At 43.6% G+C, this 17,708-nt stretch overlaps 1 protein-coding gene across 5 annotated transcripts in view; it reads left to right on the top strand.

Annotated features, from left to right (window-relative positions):
- The window catches only part of LOC115105535 (active breakpoint cluster region-related protein-like), a 250,947-nt gene that overhangs the window by 226,678 nt on the left and 6,561 nt on the right, over positions 1–17,708 (top strand). For all 5 annotated transcript variants that reach the window (XM_065007331.1, XM_065007332.1, XM_065007333.1 and 2 more), the window contains 3 exons: positions 16,695–16,754; positions 17,294–17,403; positions 17,568–17,707. In XM_065007331.1, coding sequence (XP_064863403.1) covers positions 16,695–16,754; positions 17,294–17,403; positions 17,568–17,707 — 310 coding nt within the window. The remainder of the gene's footprint in view (positions 1–16,694; positions 16,755–17,293; positions 17,404–17,567; position 17,708) is intronic.

Below are 17,708 nucleotides of genomic sequence, written 5' to 3'. Positions count from 1 at the left end.
TTCAAAAAACGTGTCAATACGTTACATGGTCATTGCATATCATTTCATAATGCAGAAAATACACGAGAGTTCATGGGCCTTAATTTAACAAAGTTAACCATTTTCACTGTAGTGTCAAACATCTTTCAAGCTGTCCGGCATTCCCTTGGCTGCAAGAGCCTCTCGGTGGATGCTGCATTGTACCCAAATGGCGTCGAGAGCAACTGCTTGCATGCGCGTTACCACTCCACTATGTCTCCCTGTCATGGCTTTTGCGCCATCAGTACAGATACCAACATGAGCGGCAGTGACGTTTGACTACGTTAGTAGAATTCCCGCGAGAGAGTAACTGTTCATGTGATCGGATGTTAATTATGTATTTGACAAGGCGACCTGTATTTGACATTGTGTTGTTATTTCTCTGAACACTAGATGGTTTAATTTTATTTTTGGCATTGAAACGAGGCTACTTGGGCTTGAAAATAACCTCACCCTAATGTATAGCACAGTTGGAAAATATAAATGGATTGTTTGAAAATGTGAAGTAAAAAAAAAGTTGTTTATTTTAATTTTAAATGTGAACCACATTTTTAGTTGGCGTACCCCCGAAGGCATTTGCGCGTACACCTGGGGGTTTGGGAATACCTGGTCTAGGAGTGTTAAACAACTCCGTTTGGTATGGTTCATTACAAGTCTCTCAGTGGTCTGGATTCATAAGAGCGGTGGGTCGTTTTGGCTAATGAGTGTCTACCAACACAGGCTATTAGCATTCGGCTAGACTAGAGGAATGAAAGTAAAACAAAATATCCTCTCAAACACTCAATGGTGTCGCTAAATGCAGCGGACTAATAAACACTTTCCATCCAAGACCAAGAAGAAAGTCATCAAGGTATTGAAAATGTGTTTGATAATGCAATTGAAAAAGCACTTTTGGGTCATTCTCACGAAACTATAAACAAAACAAAAATATATATATATTCTCTTGAATCACTGAGATTAGGATCTGTACTTTCATTTCATAACTATTATTATGATGTAATGTATAAAACTGACCTAAATGTAATCTGGACGCATTTCAGTAATTCAGGCGCAAATTTTCAATGTATTTAAAATAAGACACTTTCCAGTAAACTAGACATCTTAGTTCTCAGAATTATAATAGATTTTAGCAAATGCATCATGGTTTTGTACCTCAATTTGCTACAGACATTTTAAAACTGGTTTCATGAGAATCATCCTTCTATGAGTTAACAGAAGATAAAACAGAGAGACGTTGTTGCAACCACCAATCATAAGAACGTCCTCCTCTCTCTGTCTTCCACTCTGCAGGCTACTGTGAGGCTGCCCTTCATGGGTCCACTCTCTGTAGTTGCAACCGCCAATCATAAGAACGTCCTCCTCTCTCTGTCTTCCACTCTGCAGGCTACTGTGAGGCTGCCCTTCATGGGTCCACTCTCTGTAGTGAACAGAACTGAGAACATTAGTGTCCCGGCTGGTGACTAAAGGACAGGTCACGCGCTCTCCTGAACTAAATATACATGTAAATAAGTCATCAGTGTTAGTCACACTTGCTGCAGGCAGGAACATGCTGTTGCATAAGCCCCCTCTTTAAGCAGATGCCTTTATGTTGCATGATGTTTATGAAGCTGGATCTTATACTGTATGACTGAGACACACTGCCTTTAGAAGGCTGTGATCAGTTGCTTGGGCTGGTCTATGGCCAATCCCAACTCTCCACCTGCTGAGAAGCATGCTGGTTGGCTCAAACCAGGAAGTCTTGCCAGGATGCTCATGGCAACCGAGTCATGGAGGCCTTCTCACATGTCAATCATGACATCAGCAGCTGTTTACCGAGGCATCGTATTATTACTAAGTAGAGGGATTTGCATAATTACTATATTATGTGTATTTACACTTATGTTAATCTACAGCTAATTTTTGACTCAGAATATCATCTCATATTGCTTTGATTTTGTTTACAATCATCAAGCCGATAATATAATCTGTTAGCAGAAAAAATGATGAGGGTCTTGTTTTTACAGGACTTACTAAACAATCCCTAGGTTGGTGTGTTTAATCAAATGAAACCCAGTTGAGCTAGCTAGTCACTAATTAAACTGGATGTGAACATTGCTGCTTATTGCTCATTTAAAACAGAACAGTCAGTCACAGAATAAATATTTAAATTGTAGTGTCCCAGTGAACAGAAAGTGAAAGGTACAAGGAGAGGAATTAATGAATTAATGAATTCAGCGTATGACAATTCCATACTTCATCATAATTAAGTGCTGCTTTAAATATCGCTGCCAAAATACATTAACATTCCCAATTAATCCAACAATGGATTAATTAAAGATTATGGAGAGCGTCTGTATAATCAGAGTGCACACGTTTCTTCCCTGATGTCATTGTCAATTTACAACATTGTCATGTTGTGAAACATAGCAGTGCTTTTAAAGTTCCACATACATGATGTTTGTATGTACAGCGCCTTCAGAAAGTATGTTATTAGGATCCCCATTTTGCTGTTGCAAAATCAGCAGCTAATCTTCGTGGGTCCCACATGAAATATGACACAATACAGAACATTCATAGACAAGAACAGCTCAAGGACAGCACTACATTTAAAAAAAAAAAGGTACATGTAGGCTACATATCAATGCATACACACAAATGTAGTGCTGTAAGGTGTTGCTTTATTCATTTTTTGAAACCAGGTTTGCTGTTTATTTGAGCAATATGAGATGGAACAGAGTTCCATGCAATAATGGCTCTATATAATACTGTATGCTTTCTTGAATTTGTTCTCGATTTGGGGACTGTGAAAAGACCCCTGGTGGCATGTCTGGCGGGTTTAGGTTGTCTGTCAGAGCTGTGTGTAAGTTGACTATGCAAAAATGTGGGATTTTCAAGTGATACAGTAAGTCTCTCCTCAACTCTAAGCCAAGAGAGAATGGCATGCATAGTATTTATCAGCCCTTTGATTACAATGAAGAGCAGGACGTGCCACTCTGTTCTGGGCCTGCTACAGCTTAGCTAGATCTTTCCTTGCAGCACTGGAGTGTGGTGTCGAAAAAGCAGAGCATCTCTTTATTACGGGAAGAACTCTCCCCATCTTTACAACCATTGAATCTATGTTTTGACCATGACAGTTTACAATCTAAGGTAATGCCAAGTAATTTAGTTTCCTCAACTTGTTCAACAGCCACATCATTCATTACCAGATTCAGCTGAGGCCTAGAACTTAGGAAATGATCTGTACCATATACAATGCTCATAGTTTTAGAGATGTTCAGGACCAGTTTATTTCTGACCACCCATTCCAAAACAGACTGCAACTCTTTAAGGGTTTCAGTGACTTCATTAGCTGTGGTTGCTGATGCATATTTACATTTACATTTAAGTCATTTAGCAGACGCTCTTATCCAGAGCGACTTACAAATTGGTGCTTTCACCTTATGACATCCAGTGGAACAGCCACTTTACAATAGTGCATCTAGGTCTTTTAAGGGGGGGGGGGGTGAGAAGGATTACTTTATCCTATCCTAGGTATTCCTGCCCTCCCTCTCTCTCTCAGCCATGCCCTCCCTCTCTCTCTCAGCCATGTACCAGTGGCACTCCGTGATGCAGGGCTCTCTTCCACATATAGTAGGTGGAACGGGGAGTCAGGGGGAAGAAGGACCTGAACTCTTTGAAGGTGGGGAAGGACTTCTCCTCGAAGCGTTTCTGGAGGAACAGTTTGGCCTTGAAGTTAGCCAGGGCCACCAGATCCATCACAAACATCTGGTCGTCTGTGGTGGCGGACATATTGGTTGGGTTGGGGAGGGGGAAGGGGGATATATGGTTGAATCATCAGCATACATCGACACATGCTTTATTTAATGCCGGTGGCAGGTCATTGGTAAAAATAGAAAAGAGTAGAGGGCCTAGAGAGCTGCCCTGCAGTACACCACACTTTACATGTTTGATATTATAGAAGCTTCCATTAAACAAAACCCTCCGAGTTCTAGTAGATAGCTCTGAATCCACAATATGGCACAGCCATAACACACACGTTTTTTCAACAACAGGATATGGTCAATAATATCAAAGGCTGCGTTGAAATTTAACAGTACAGCTTCCACAATATTCTTATCAATTTCTTTCAACCAATCCTCAGTCATTTGCTCCAGTGCAGTATATGTTGAGTGCACTTCTCTATAAGCATGCTGAAAGTCTGTTGTTAATTTGTTTACAGAGAAATAGCGTTGTATTTTTATTTTATTTTTTAAATTCAACAGTTTGCTAAGAGCTGGCAGCAAGCTTATAGGCCTGCTGTTAGAACCAGTAAAGACCGCTTTACCAGTCTTGGGTAGCTGAATTACTTTGGCTTCTCTCCAGGCCTGAGAACAAAGACTTTCCTCTAGACTCAGATTAAAGCTATGACAGATAGGAGTGGCTATAGAGTCAGCTACCATCCTCAGTAGCTTTCCATCGAAGTTGTCAATGCCAGTTTGTCATTATACATTTTTCCACACCTACACTAACTTTACAAAATTCAAACTTGCAATGGTTTTCATTCATTATTTGTTTTTTTATGTTTGAATACAGTGGCTCACTGTTCATTGTTGGTATTTCCTTCCTAAGTTTGCCAGCTTTGCCAATTAAAGTCATCATTAAAATAAAATATGAAAGATGGAGTTTTTTTCCCATCATTCTTTATATCATTGATCTTGCCTTCATAATACGGTTTCTTCTGTTTTTTGTTGAGTTTTGTCACATAATTTTTCAATTTGCATTAAGTCAACCAGTCAGATGGCAGCCAGACTTATTAGCCACTCCTTTAGCCCCATATATTTCAACCATACTGTTCTTCAATTCCTCATCAATCCATGGCGCCTTAACAATTCTAACAGTCAGCTTCTTAACAGGTTCATGTTTATCAATAATTGGAAGAAGCTATTTCATAAATTCATCAAGTGCAGCGTCTGGATGTTCCTCATTAATCACATCAGACCAACACATATTTTTTACATCTTTAACTTAAGATTCACAGCAAAGTATTTTGTATGATCTCTTATACACTATTTTAGGCCCAGCTGTTTGAACAAAGTTCTACAGTATTAGTAAAAAAAAGTGATTGATACATGTGGATGATCTTGTTCCTGTAGTGTTTGTAAACACCCTGATAGGTTGATTAATAACCTGAACCAGATTACAGGCACTGGTTACAGTAAGAAGTTTCCTCTTGACAGCTTGATGAAAAACAGCCAATATTCAGGTCCCCAAGAAAGTAGACCTCTCTGTTTGCATCACATGCACTATCAAACATTTCACACATATTATTTAGATACTGACTTGGTGGCCTATAGCAACACCCCAAAATAAAAGGCTTTAAGTAAGGTGGTGAACAGCAATCTGCAAGTTTTTGTATAGATTTTCAATGGGATTCATTCCTGCGATTTGCCTGAGCCACTCATGGACATTCACATTCTTGTTCTGAAGCCATTCTAGCATTACTTTGGCTGTATGCTTGGAGTCATTGTCCTGATGGAACGTAAGTATTTTCTCCAGTCTGTCGTTTGCACTCTGAATCAGGATCTCAAGGATTTGCCTGTATTTAGCTCAATTCATTGTTTCCTCAATTCTTACCAGTCTCCCAGTCCCTGTCACTGAATAGCATCCCCATAGTATGATGCTGCCACCACCATGCTTCACGGTAGGGATGGTGTTAGACGGGTGATGAGCTGTTCCTGTTTTTCTCCAGACATAGAGCTTTCCATTCAGACCACAGAATCTTTTGCCTTATGGTTGTAGTCTTTCATGTGCCTTTTTGCAAACTCCAGACGTGCTGTCATGTGCCTTTTTGCAAACTCCAGACGTGCTGTCATGTGCCTTTTTCTCTGGAGTGGCTTCCGTCTGGTCACTCTACCATAAACCCAGATTGGTGAAGACTGTTGTTCTTCTGGCAGGTTCTCCCATCTCAGCCAAGGAACTCTGTAGTTGTGTCAGAATGGTCATTGGGTTCTTGGTCACCTCCCTGAATAAGGTCCTTCTTGCCCGGTTGCTCAGTTTGGTCAGTTACACAGTCTGTGTAGTTCCATATTTTTTCAATTTACCAATGATGTAGAACACTGCTCTTGGAAATGTTCAACACTCTGGAAATGGTTTTATACCCTTTCCCAGATATGCCTCATCACAATTCTCTCTGAGATCTACAGACAGTTCCTTGGACTTCATGGTATAGTTTCTGTCTGATATGCACTGTCAACTGTGGGACCTTAAATAGACAGGTCATGTCAAAATAAATAATAGGCCACAGGTGGATTCCAATCAAGTTGTAGCAACATCTCAAGGATGATCAAAGGGAATTGGATGCACCTGAGCTCAATTTGGAGTGTCATAGCAAAGGGGTGTGAATACTTATTTAAATGGTTTTCTGGATTTAATGTTCAATACATTTGTAAACATTTCAAAGAACATGTTTTTACTTTGTCATTATCGGGTATTGTGTGTAGATGTGTGATACATTTTTGGGGGAATTCAGGCTGTAATACAACAAAATGTGGAATAAGTCAAGGGGTATGAAGGAGTATACTTTCTGAAGGCACTGTATGTATACAGTTGAAGTTGGAAGTTTACATACACGTAGGTTGAAGTCATTGAAACTCATTTTTCAACCACTAGACAAATTCCTTGTTAACATACTATAGTTTTGGCAAGTCTGTTAGGACATCTACTTTGTGCATGACACAAGTAATTTTTTCAACACTTGTTTACAGACAGATTATTTCATTTATAATTCACTGTATCACAATTCCAGTCGGTCAGAAATGTACATACACTAAGTTGACTGTGCCTTTAAGCAGCTTGGAAAATTCCAGAACAGATGTCATGGCATTAGAATGACTTAATTTGAGTCAAGTGGAGGTGTACCTGTGGAATGATTTCAAGGCCTACCTTCAAACTTAGTGCCTCTTTGCTTGACATCATGGGAAAATCAAAAGAAATCAGCCAAGACCTCTCTAGTCTGGTTCATCCTTGGGAGCAATTTCCAAATGCCTGAAGGTACCACGTTCATCTGTACAAACAATAGTACGCAAGTATAAACACCATGGGACCACGCAGCCGTTATACCGCTCAGGAAGGATACGCGTTCTGTCTCCTAGAGATGAGCGAACTTTGGTGCGAAAAGTGCACATCAATCCAAGAACAACAGCAAAGGACCCTGTGAAGATGCTGGAGGAAAAATGTACAAAAGTATCTATATCCACAGCAAAACGAGTCTTATATCGACATAACCTGAAAGGCCACTCAGCAAGGAAGAAGCCATTGCTCCAAAACCACCAAAAAAAGCCTGACTACGGTTTGCAACTGCACATGGGGACAAAGGTCGTACTTTTTGGAGAAATGTCCTCTGAGCTGATGAAACAAAAATAGAACTGTTTGGCCATAATGACCATCATTATGTTTGGGGGAAAAAGGGGAGGCTTGCAAGCCGAAGAACACCATCCCAACCGTGAAGCACAGGGGTGGCAGCATCATGCTGTTGGGGGTGCTTTGCTGCAGGAGGAACTGGTGCACTTCACAAAATAGATGGCTTCATGAGGTAGGAAAATTATGTGGATATATTGAAGCAGCATCTCAAGACACCAGTCAGGAAGTTAAAGCTTGGTCGCAAATGGGTCTTCCAAATGGACAATGACCCCAAGCATACTTCCAAAGTTGTGGCAAAATGGCTTAAGGACAACAAAGTCAAGGTATTGGAGTGGCCATCACAAAGCCCTGACCTCAATCCTATAGAAAATCTGTGGGCAGAACTGAAAGTGTGTGCGAGCGAAGAGGCCAACAAACCTGACTCAGTTACACCATCTCTGTCAGGAGGAATGGGCCAAAATTCACCCAACTTATTGTGGGAAGCTTTTGGAAGGCTACCCAAAACGTTTGACCTAAGTTAAACAATTTAAAGGCAATGCTACCAAATACTAATTGAGTGTATGTAAACTTCTGACCCACTGGGAATGTGATGAAAGAAATAAAAGCTGAAATAAATCATTATCTCTACTATTATTCTGACATTTCACATTCTTAAAATAAAGTAGTGATCCTATCTGACCTAAGACAGGGAATTTTTACTAGGATTAAATGTCAGGAATTGTGAAAACTGAGTTGAAATGTATTTGGCTAAGGTGTATGTAGTCTTTCGACTTCAACTGTATGTACCATCTACAGTTGTTTTTCTTATTCAGAATACCCATGACTGTTTCACATGCATCATTCATAAACCAGTTTCTTTCACCAAACTCCCCAACCTAGATCTGTCATTTTATGTCCTATGTTAGAAGCAGGTAACCGGTTGATGGAGATGGAGGCTGCCATGTGTTGTAGATACAGTATACTCTGGAGAGTTATCTAGAATGGAAACCTCTCCAGAGGGACCTCAGCATCTGTTTGTCTACCTACTTCAATCCTGCCTGGTCTGTGCTTTGTCCCCCGTAGGCAACAGCAGTGGGATGAGTAGAAGGGCATCTCATCATACGCCAAGTACAGTATGTGTGTGTATAGTTTGATGTGTTTCCATGCATATGTAAATGTTTGATGTATACTCAGTGGATGCGCCTTAAATGTGTGGCAGCCACTGTTCACTGACCTATTCTATACCATGTGAAGAAGCACATTGCAGATAAGTGGTGACCTCACAGTAACCTGAGTTGGCTCTCCTCCTGCCTTCTCTTCTCATCCACTCACTTTCCATCAATAATTATTTCCCCCCTCTCGGTTGCCATAGTAACACAGTGTGCGTGGGTGCTTGTGTAGAGGCGCTGGTATTGGCAGTGGAATGGCCTTAATGAAGAGCTCAGTCGTGGCACCGTCATAGGATGCCACCTTTCCATCAAATCAGTTCGTCAAATTTCTGCCCTGCTAGAGCTGCCCCGGTCAACTGTAAGTGTTGTTATTGTAAAGTGGAAACCTCTAGGAGCAACAACTGCTCAGCTGAGCACTGTTAGACCACACAAGCTCACAGAACGGGATCGCAGAGTGTTGAATGTCTCTCCTCGGTTGGAACACTCACACTACAGAGATCCAAACTGCCTCTGGAAGCAACGTCAGCCCAAGAACTGTTCGTCGGGAGCTTCATGAAATGGGTTTCCATGGCTGAGTAGCCGCACACAAGCCTAAGATCACCATGCGCAATGGCAAGTGTTGGCTGGAATGGTGTAAAGCTCACCACCATTGGACTCTGAAGCAGTGGAAAGGCGTTCTCTGGAGTGATGAATCATGCTTCACCATCTGGCAGTCTGACGGACTAATCTGGGTTAGCTGGATGTCAGGTGAACATTACCTGCCTGAATGCATAGTGCCAAATGTAAAGTTTGGTGGAGGAGGAATAATGGTCTGGGGTTGTTTTTCATGGTTCAGGCCCCTTAGTGCCAGTGATGGGAAATCTTAACTCTTCAGCTTACAATGACATTCTAGGCGATTCTGTGCTTCCAACTTTGTATCAAAAGTTTGGGGAAGGCCCTTTCCTGTTCAGCATCATATCAGCATCACAATGCCCGTTCACAAAGCGAGGTCCATGCAGGAATGGTTTGTCGAGATCAATGTGGAAGAACTTGACTGGCCTGCACAGAGCCCTGACCTCAACCACATTTAAGAACTTTGGGATAAATTGGATCGCCGTCTGCGTGCCAGGCCTAATCGCCCAACAACAGTGCCCGACCTCACTAATGTGTCATCAATGTGCCAACATCTAGTGGAAAGCCTTCCCAGAAGAGTGGAGGCTGCTATAGCAGCAAAGGGGAGACTAACTTCATATTAATGCCCATGATTTTGGAATGAGATGTTTGACGAGCAGGTGTCCACATACTTTTGGTCATGTAGCATTACACACACACACACACACACACTGAGAGTCAGACCTCAGAGCCTAGGGGCTGCTCAGAGAACAATGCGTTCCCACCAAACTGAGCATCATGGTGGCTAAACGGAACACATCACATCGTTACTCATTCATGCACATACTCACCCTCATGCTTTTTCTGTCATCGCTCTCTCTCTCTCTCTCTCTCTCTCTCTCTCTGGCTCACTCGATTTTCTCTCAAAGGCCTCTATTTGATTCATAGTTTTACCTCTTCTATTTTAATCATGCAGTATATTCTGTGCCACATGAAAGAAAGATGATTGTACAGTGTATTCAGTGTGGATATGCATTTATACACTATTATCCTATTATCATGTGTTATGATCCTCTCCCCAGTCAGTCACAGTGTTTTAGACAGCACAATGGAGGCTTTGAGTTCTGGAGGAGTGATGAGGTCCTAATTGGAACCATCGTTTGGTTTAGGATGTTTTCTATATACTTTATCCTTCCACCAGCCCTCCTTGTCTTTCTTCTAGTCTTTCTTTCTTCTACTAACACACGCTACCAATTTGTTTCAGAGGTTCCCAGGAGAGGGAGGTTTTGGCACTGTGATTCATCTCTTGGGACTTTGAGGACCCGCCCCCTTTCTTTTTGTGCATGTTTCACCTCATATATTCTTCCCTCTGATTGGTTTCCTGGACTGTCACTCAAGACAACTTTTTTTTTCCATCATCTCCCTTTGTTTTACCAGCCAGCTGGGCACAACCCCAAGTCACACTGGGGAGATCATTATTTCCATGTCTAAACTTCAAAGCAACATTTTCAAACAACGTAACCTGCTCCCATCCATCCATCCATCCATCCTCTGTGATAGGATGAGAATATATAGTCTAGAACTGTACTGATTCAGTTGCAGTTTGCACTATAAATAATACCTTAGCAATGTGGTCTCCCCTTGAACCAGCTCACTTCCCAGGCAAGGAAAATGAATAAATAGGTGCAGAAGTTCTTCCTGGAGTTCTTAATAAAGCAGCATAGCATTAGAAGTGAACGGGTGGAGTGGTTGAGGGCTCAAGTGAGTGTGTTGACTGCACACAGCTCGGCTGCATTAAAGGGTCTTTGTATTTTTATGTAACCCAATTTGAATCCATTCACTTGTAATAATGTCGAGAGCGAGAGATACACTATGTTGTTTTTAGGGGCTGTTTTGGGGGGCTACATGTTTACAGGAGGCCTCATCAGTCTGTTTGGGCTCCTGCCCAGAAAGACTCCTGGCGCGCTGGTGTAGTCAGGGCCTCATAGCCATGATTAGGGCAACCTTCTTTAAACCTCAACCCTGCTTGGAAAATTGCCCCTAATGGTAATAGATGTCTTAATAACTGATAGAAAAAAGCTTTTTATTAGGTAATTAATTACACTCCCTAAATACAAAGTTCTACCCTACTGTAAAGTTACGATAAGGTAAGTGTGCTGGCCTTGCACTCGCTCAGCAATAAACGATTATGGGGCTTTTAAGACCGACAAGCACATAATCTAGGAAGGTAGTAATGACATAAGTGTAATTGTGATACACAGGGAACTGCTGAATCAGCCAAAAAAAGGCATTAGCTCCTCGCTGTAGAAGTGCTAGGCTAGTCAGAGTGGCTCTGGTGTGTGTGTATCGAACACACACACACACACACACGTCTCATCATAGATCATGTCAGAGCTCTATTCTCCCAGGGCATCATGAGAAAAAGGCAAGCTCTGCCTGAGCACAGTGAAGAGGGTGAGCCAGACATCAGCCATAGCTGCTGCTTACCCCTAGAGACAGCCAAACGTACACTACCGTTCAAAAGTTTGGGGTCACATATGTATCACATTTACCTCATTTCACTAATGTGAACATTAATCACATTGATTGAGATGAAAATACAGCACACAAGAAGCCCCCTTTCTCAAAATAAATCAGGTCATTACAATATGCTAACACACAATGGAAGTACTGCGGATGCCCTTTCTGTTCGCTACCATTGTATTGCTATGCTAGTGCTCGGTTTCATCTTGTTCTTGTTAGTTCTTGTAACTGTCATCTGGTTGTGGGCCAGGTTCTCTTTACCTCTGCTGAAATGCTTGAGGGTAGAGACAGGGCGGAGTGTCCATTGGGAAAGGGAGACCGGGCCAGAGGTTGTGCTTTTTCCCAAAGTTTGGGGTCACTTAGAAGTTTTTGAAAGAAAAGCAATTTTTTGTCCATTAAAATGACATAAAATTGATCAGAAATACAGTGTAGACATTGTTAATGTTGTAAACTACTATTGTAGCTGGAAACAGCTGATAAAAAAAAATAATAATAATAAAAAATGGAATATCTACATAGACATACAGAGGCCCATTATCAGCAACCATCACACCTGTGTTCCATGGCACGTTGTGTTAGCTAATCCATGTTTATCGGCTGCCCCCTCTCATTGAAGCCACTGACGTTCAATGCCGACCGCAGTACTGCAGGCATTGTTAGCAGAAAACAGGATCCCCCATTATAGTTATATAAATAAATAAATAAATGCCAAAGACAATCATGGTACCAATAACAGCTTTTAATACACAGATGTATGTCCTTGAACCGATTATTTTAAAATCGTACACAGACTAAGTTATAGGGGTAGTTCCGCTGCTAATGGCAATCTGCAATACCCCGGTCAGCCTTTAGTTCCGCTGCTAATGGCAATCTGCAATACCCCGGTCTGCCTTTAGTTCCGCTGCTAATGGCAATCTGCAATACCCCGGTCAGCCTTTAGTTCCGCTGCTAATGGCAATCTGCAATACCCCGGTCAGCCTTTAGTTCCGCTGCTAATGGCAATCTGCAGTACCCCGGTCAGCCTTTAGTTCCGCTGTTAATGGCAAACTGCAGTACCCCTGTCATCCTTTAGTTCCGCTGCTAATTGCAATCTGCAGTACCCCGGTCAGCCTTTAGTTCTGCTGCTAATGGCAATCTGCATTACCCCGGTCAGCCTTTAGTTCCGCTGCTAATGGCAATCTGCAATACCCCGGTCAGCCTTTAGTTCCGCTGCTAATGGCAATCTGCAGTACCCCGGTCAGCCTTTAGTTCTGCTGCTAATGGCAATCTGCAATACCCCGGTCAGCCTTTAGTTCCGCTGCTAATGGCAATCTGCAGTACCCCGGTCAGCCTTTAGTTCTGCTGCTAATGGCAATCTGCAATACCCCGGTCAGCCTTTAGTTCCGCTGCTAATGGCAATCTGCAATACCCCGGTCAGCCTTTAGTTCTGCTGCTAATGGCAATCTGCAGTACCCCGGTCTGCCTTTAGTTCTGCTGCTAATGGCAATCTGCAATACCCCGGTCTGCCTTTAGTTCCGCTGCTAATGGCAATCTGCAGTACCCCGGTCACCCTTTAGTTCTGCTGCTAATGGCAATCTGCAGTACCCCGGTCAGCCTTTAGTTCCGCTGCTAATGGCAATCTGCAATACCCCGGTCAGCCTTTAGTTCCGCTGCTAATGGCAATCTGCAGTACCCCGGTCAGCCTTTAGTTCCGCTGCTAATGGCAATCTGCATTACCCCGGTCAGCCTTTAGTTCCGCTGCTAATGGCAATCTGCAATACCCCAGTCAGCCTTTAGTTCCGCTGCTAATGGCAATCTGCAGTACCCCGGTCAGCCTTTAGTTCTGCTGCTAATGGCAATCTGCAATACCCCGGTCAGCCTTTAGTTCCGCTGCTAATGGCAATCTGCAGTACCCCGGTCAGCCTTTAGTTCTGCTGCTAATGGCAATCTGCAATACCCCGGTCAGCCTTTAGTTCCGCTGCTAATGGCAATCTGCAATACCCCGGTCAGCCTTTAGTTCTGCTGCTAATGGCAATCTTTCTGCCTTTAGTTCTGCTGCTAATGGCAATAATGGCAAATGGCAATCTGCAGTACCCACCCTTTAGTTCTGCTCTAATGGCAATCTTTCAGTTTAGTTCCGCTGCTAATGGCAATCTGCAGTACCCGGTCTGCCTTTAGTTCTGCTGCTAATGGCAATCTGCAATACCCGGTCTGCCTTTAGTTCCGCTGCTAATGGCAATCTGCAGTACCCGGTCAGCCTTTAGTTCTGCTGCTAATGGCAATCTGCAATACCCGGTCAGCCTTTAGTTCCGCTGCTAATGGCAATCTGCAGTACCCGGTCAGCCTTTAGTTCTGCTGCTAATGGCAATCTGCCAGCCTTTAGTTCCGCTGCTAATGGCAATCTGCAATACGCTTTAGTTCTGCTGCTAATGGCAATCTGCAGTACCCCGGTCTGCCTTTAGTTCTGCTGCTAATGGCAATCTGCAATACCCCGGTCTGCCTTTAGTTCCGCTGCTAATGGCAATCTGCAGTACCCCGGTCACCCTTTAGTTCTGCTGCTAATGGCAATCTGCAGTACCCCGGTCAGCCTTTAGTTCCGCTGCTAATGGCAATCTGCAATACCCCGGTCAGCCTTTAGTTCCGCTGCTAATGGCAATCTGCAGTACCCGGTCAGCCTTTAGTTCCGCTGCTAATGGCAATCTGCATTACCCGGTCAGCCTTTAGTTCCAATCTGCAATACCCCAGTCAGCCTTTAGTTCCGCTGCTAATGGCAATCTGCAGTACCCCGGTCAGCCTTTAGTTCTGCTGCTAATGGCAATCTGCAATACCCCGGTCAGCCTTTAGTTCCGCTGCTAATGGCAATCTGCAGTACCCCGGTCAGCCTTTAGTTCTGCTGCTAATGGCAATCTGCAATACCCCGGTCAGCCTTTAGTTCCGCTGCTAATGGCAATCTGCAATACCCCGGTCAGCCTTTAGTTCTGCTGCTAATGGCAATCTGCAGTACCCCGGTCTGCCTTTAGTTCTGCTGCTAATGGCAATCTGCAATACCCCGGTCTGCCTTTAGTTCCGCTGCTAATGGCAATCTGCAGTACCCCGGTCACCCTTTAGTTCTGCTGCTAATGGCAATCTGCAGTACCCCGGTCAGCCTTTAGTTCCGCTGCTAATGGCAATCTGCAGTACCCCGGTCTGCCTTTAGTTCTGCTGCTAATGGCAATCTGCAATACCCCGGTCTGCCTTTAGTTCCGCTGCTAATGGCAATCTGCAGTACCCGCACCCTTTAGTTCTGCTGCTAATGGCAATCTGCAGTACCCGGTCAGCCTTTAGTTCCGCTGCTAATGGCAATCTGCAATACCCCGGTCAGCCTTTAGTTCCGCTGCTAATGGCAATCTGCAGTACCCCGGTCAGCCTTTAGTTCCGCTGCTAATGGCAATCTGCAGTACCCCGGTCAGCCTTTAGTTCCGCTGCTAATGGCAATCTGCAGTACCCGGTCAGCCTTTAGTTCTGCTGCTAATGGCAATCTGCAATACCCCGGTCAGCCTTTAGTTCCGCTGCTAATGGCAATCTGCAGTACCCCGGTCAGCCTTTAGTTCCGCTGCTAATGGCAATCTGCAGTACCCCGGTCAGCCTTTAGTTCTGCTGCTAATGGCAATCTGCAGTACCCCGGTCAGCCTTTAGTTCCGCTGCTAATGGCAATCTGCAATACCCCGGTCAGCCTTTAGTTCCGCTGCTAATGGCAATCTGCAATACCCCGGTCAGCCTTTAGTTCCGCTGCTAATGGCAATCTGCAGTACCCCGGTCAGCCTTTAGTTCCGCTGCTAATGGCAATCTGCAGTACCCCGGTCAGCCTTTAGTTCCGCTGCTAATGGCAATCTGCAGTACCCCGGTCAGCCTTTAACTTGTTACTTTAACTTATAGGAGGCAGCACTGAGATAGCCTGCAACATCACTTCCTGGAATAGCTCATACTGCTGATGTTAAGTCTCCATGAGACTGCATCTTACCACATTTTATTTGGCTTCAATGCGCTATTCGTATTCACATAGGGATGCATGGTGTCACGTAATCTTTGGCTTTGCCATTTCATATATACAGTCATTTGTTTTAATGCAGAGATAATCCATTTCGTTAGGTAGGGACAGACCCACACACTCTCAGTCTAAACACACACATACTCACACATTACCCAGCGTGCACCACTGCTCCATCCACACAGGGGGTAAAGCCCATTTAACTTTATCAGATGTCAGCGTCCTGGAAATTAAATGACAAGAAAAAATAAAGTTCCCAGGGATGTTTTGTCATTTAAATATAGACAGGCTTGTCTGTGAATTTTCATCAAGGATGCAAATGGAAAACTGGATATTTTTCCTCCACAAACAGCAGCAGTGAGAAAATAGCCCTGCTCCTCCTCTGGCCCATGCTGAGAGTGCCCTTGTTGTTCTCTTGGCTGGACTTTAAAGGAGCTCCTCAGAGCCTCACCAAAGCATGACGGGAGGGAGACATCTGGAGTAGGTGTTAGAGAGGGAGGGAACAGAAGTATTTGTGTCCTAATAAACATACAACTTCCTCCAGTGCAGTGAACTCTAGGTAGGCAGAGGTCCAGATCACTGAGACCTAGCGAGGTACTGGGGGTGTAGTGACAAGTAGAACACAAAACATAGGCGAGAATGAAACATTGATGTCTTGGTGACTATGGGAGCGAAACAGTGTTTGTTTCCTAATAAACATACTTTTCCCTCCAGTGCAGTGAACCTTGAGTACTCAGAGAGAGCTGGCTAGGTACAGAGTTGTAGTGACAGATGACTTTAGCAGTAATAGAACACAGGCACCAGAAAGAAGGCTTTAGTGTCTCTACTAGGGTGCAGTCTTATATATGATATACAGAGTGTGTTCTGTGAAGGTCCATGTGATTGTGTCCATAATACGTGTATTTGAACACTCACTGCTCTTGTCATACCTTCTCTGTCTCCTATGAGGCCATGCAGTGATGTGGCTTGTGTAGAAACTATAACGAAGGAAACTCAAACATAACTCTGCTCTCTTTCTCTGTGTATTTCAGCTGGACCCCCAGACGGTTCAGTCTAAGAACTGGCACATGGACGTCATAGAGATGAACGGGGTAAGGGACATTTGGGACCAGTTCCCCGGGACCGAGATGAAGCCTATTCTTGGACTAAGCTCTTTCAATGTTGAATCTCCACAGAACATGCTTTTTAGTATAGGACTCGGATTACACTGTGTCTGGAAAACCAGCCAAATCTGATACTGTCAGTCATTTACACATCTCAACACTGTTAATAGAAGATGACTATTGTTAGGGATTGGTGTGTGGATATTGTAACGAAGCTTGTTGTTACAGTTGACCAGGACCATGCAACGTTATCTTTACTAGCTTGGCCAACTCTCTGATTGCTCCGGAACACAGTGTTTTTAAACAGCCGTAAAGTTTAAACATCTAACAACGCTGGATCCACTTACACTCCTGGATGCTGTGTAATGATCAGAAGAAAGCACTTGGAAGCTGTGTATTTTAAACTAGTGACTGCAGATCAGCGATGCAGCTAAAAGCTGGTGCAATGTTTGCTGTTCATGGTCCCTGTCAAATAAACCACTAAATATGCAGCTTGTTTGACGCGTTGTATGTATCGTCTCCCACAGATCAAAGTGGAGTTCTCCATGAAGTTTACGAGTCGGGACTTGAGTCTGAAGAGAACGCCCTCCAAAAAACAGAGTGGGGTGTTCGGGGTCAAAATCAGTGTGGTGACAAAGTAAGCCCTGTTGATATGTTGTATTCAAACATACCTGCAACAACATGAGAAATCTTTCTGCTCAGTGTATTACACTTATAGCATCAGCATCACATTGTTGACTGTAATCAAATTACAGTCATAGTACTGCAATATCAGTCCTGAAGAATATTGTCCCCCAACAGGCGCGAGCGCTCCAAGGTGCCTTACATAGTCCGCCAGTGCATTGAAGAGGTGGAGAAGAGGGGGATCGATGAGGTTGGAATCTACAGGATCTCCGGGGTGGCCACTGACATCCAGGCCCTCAAAGCAGCATTCGACACCAG

The sequence above is a fragment of the Oncorhynchus nerka genome, linkage group LG22, assembly GCF_034236695.1.
Source record: "Oncorhynchus nerka isolate Pitt River linkage group LG22, Oner_Uvic_2.0, whole genome shotgun sequence".
Classification (NCBI taxonomy): Eukaryota; Metazoa; Chordata; class Actinopteri; order Salmoniformes; family Salmonidae; genus Oncorhynchus; species Oncorhynchus nerka.
The sequence above is the reverse complement of the archived record's forward strand: the minus strand, read 5'-3'. Positions and strand labels throughout refer to the sequence as shown.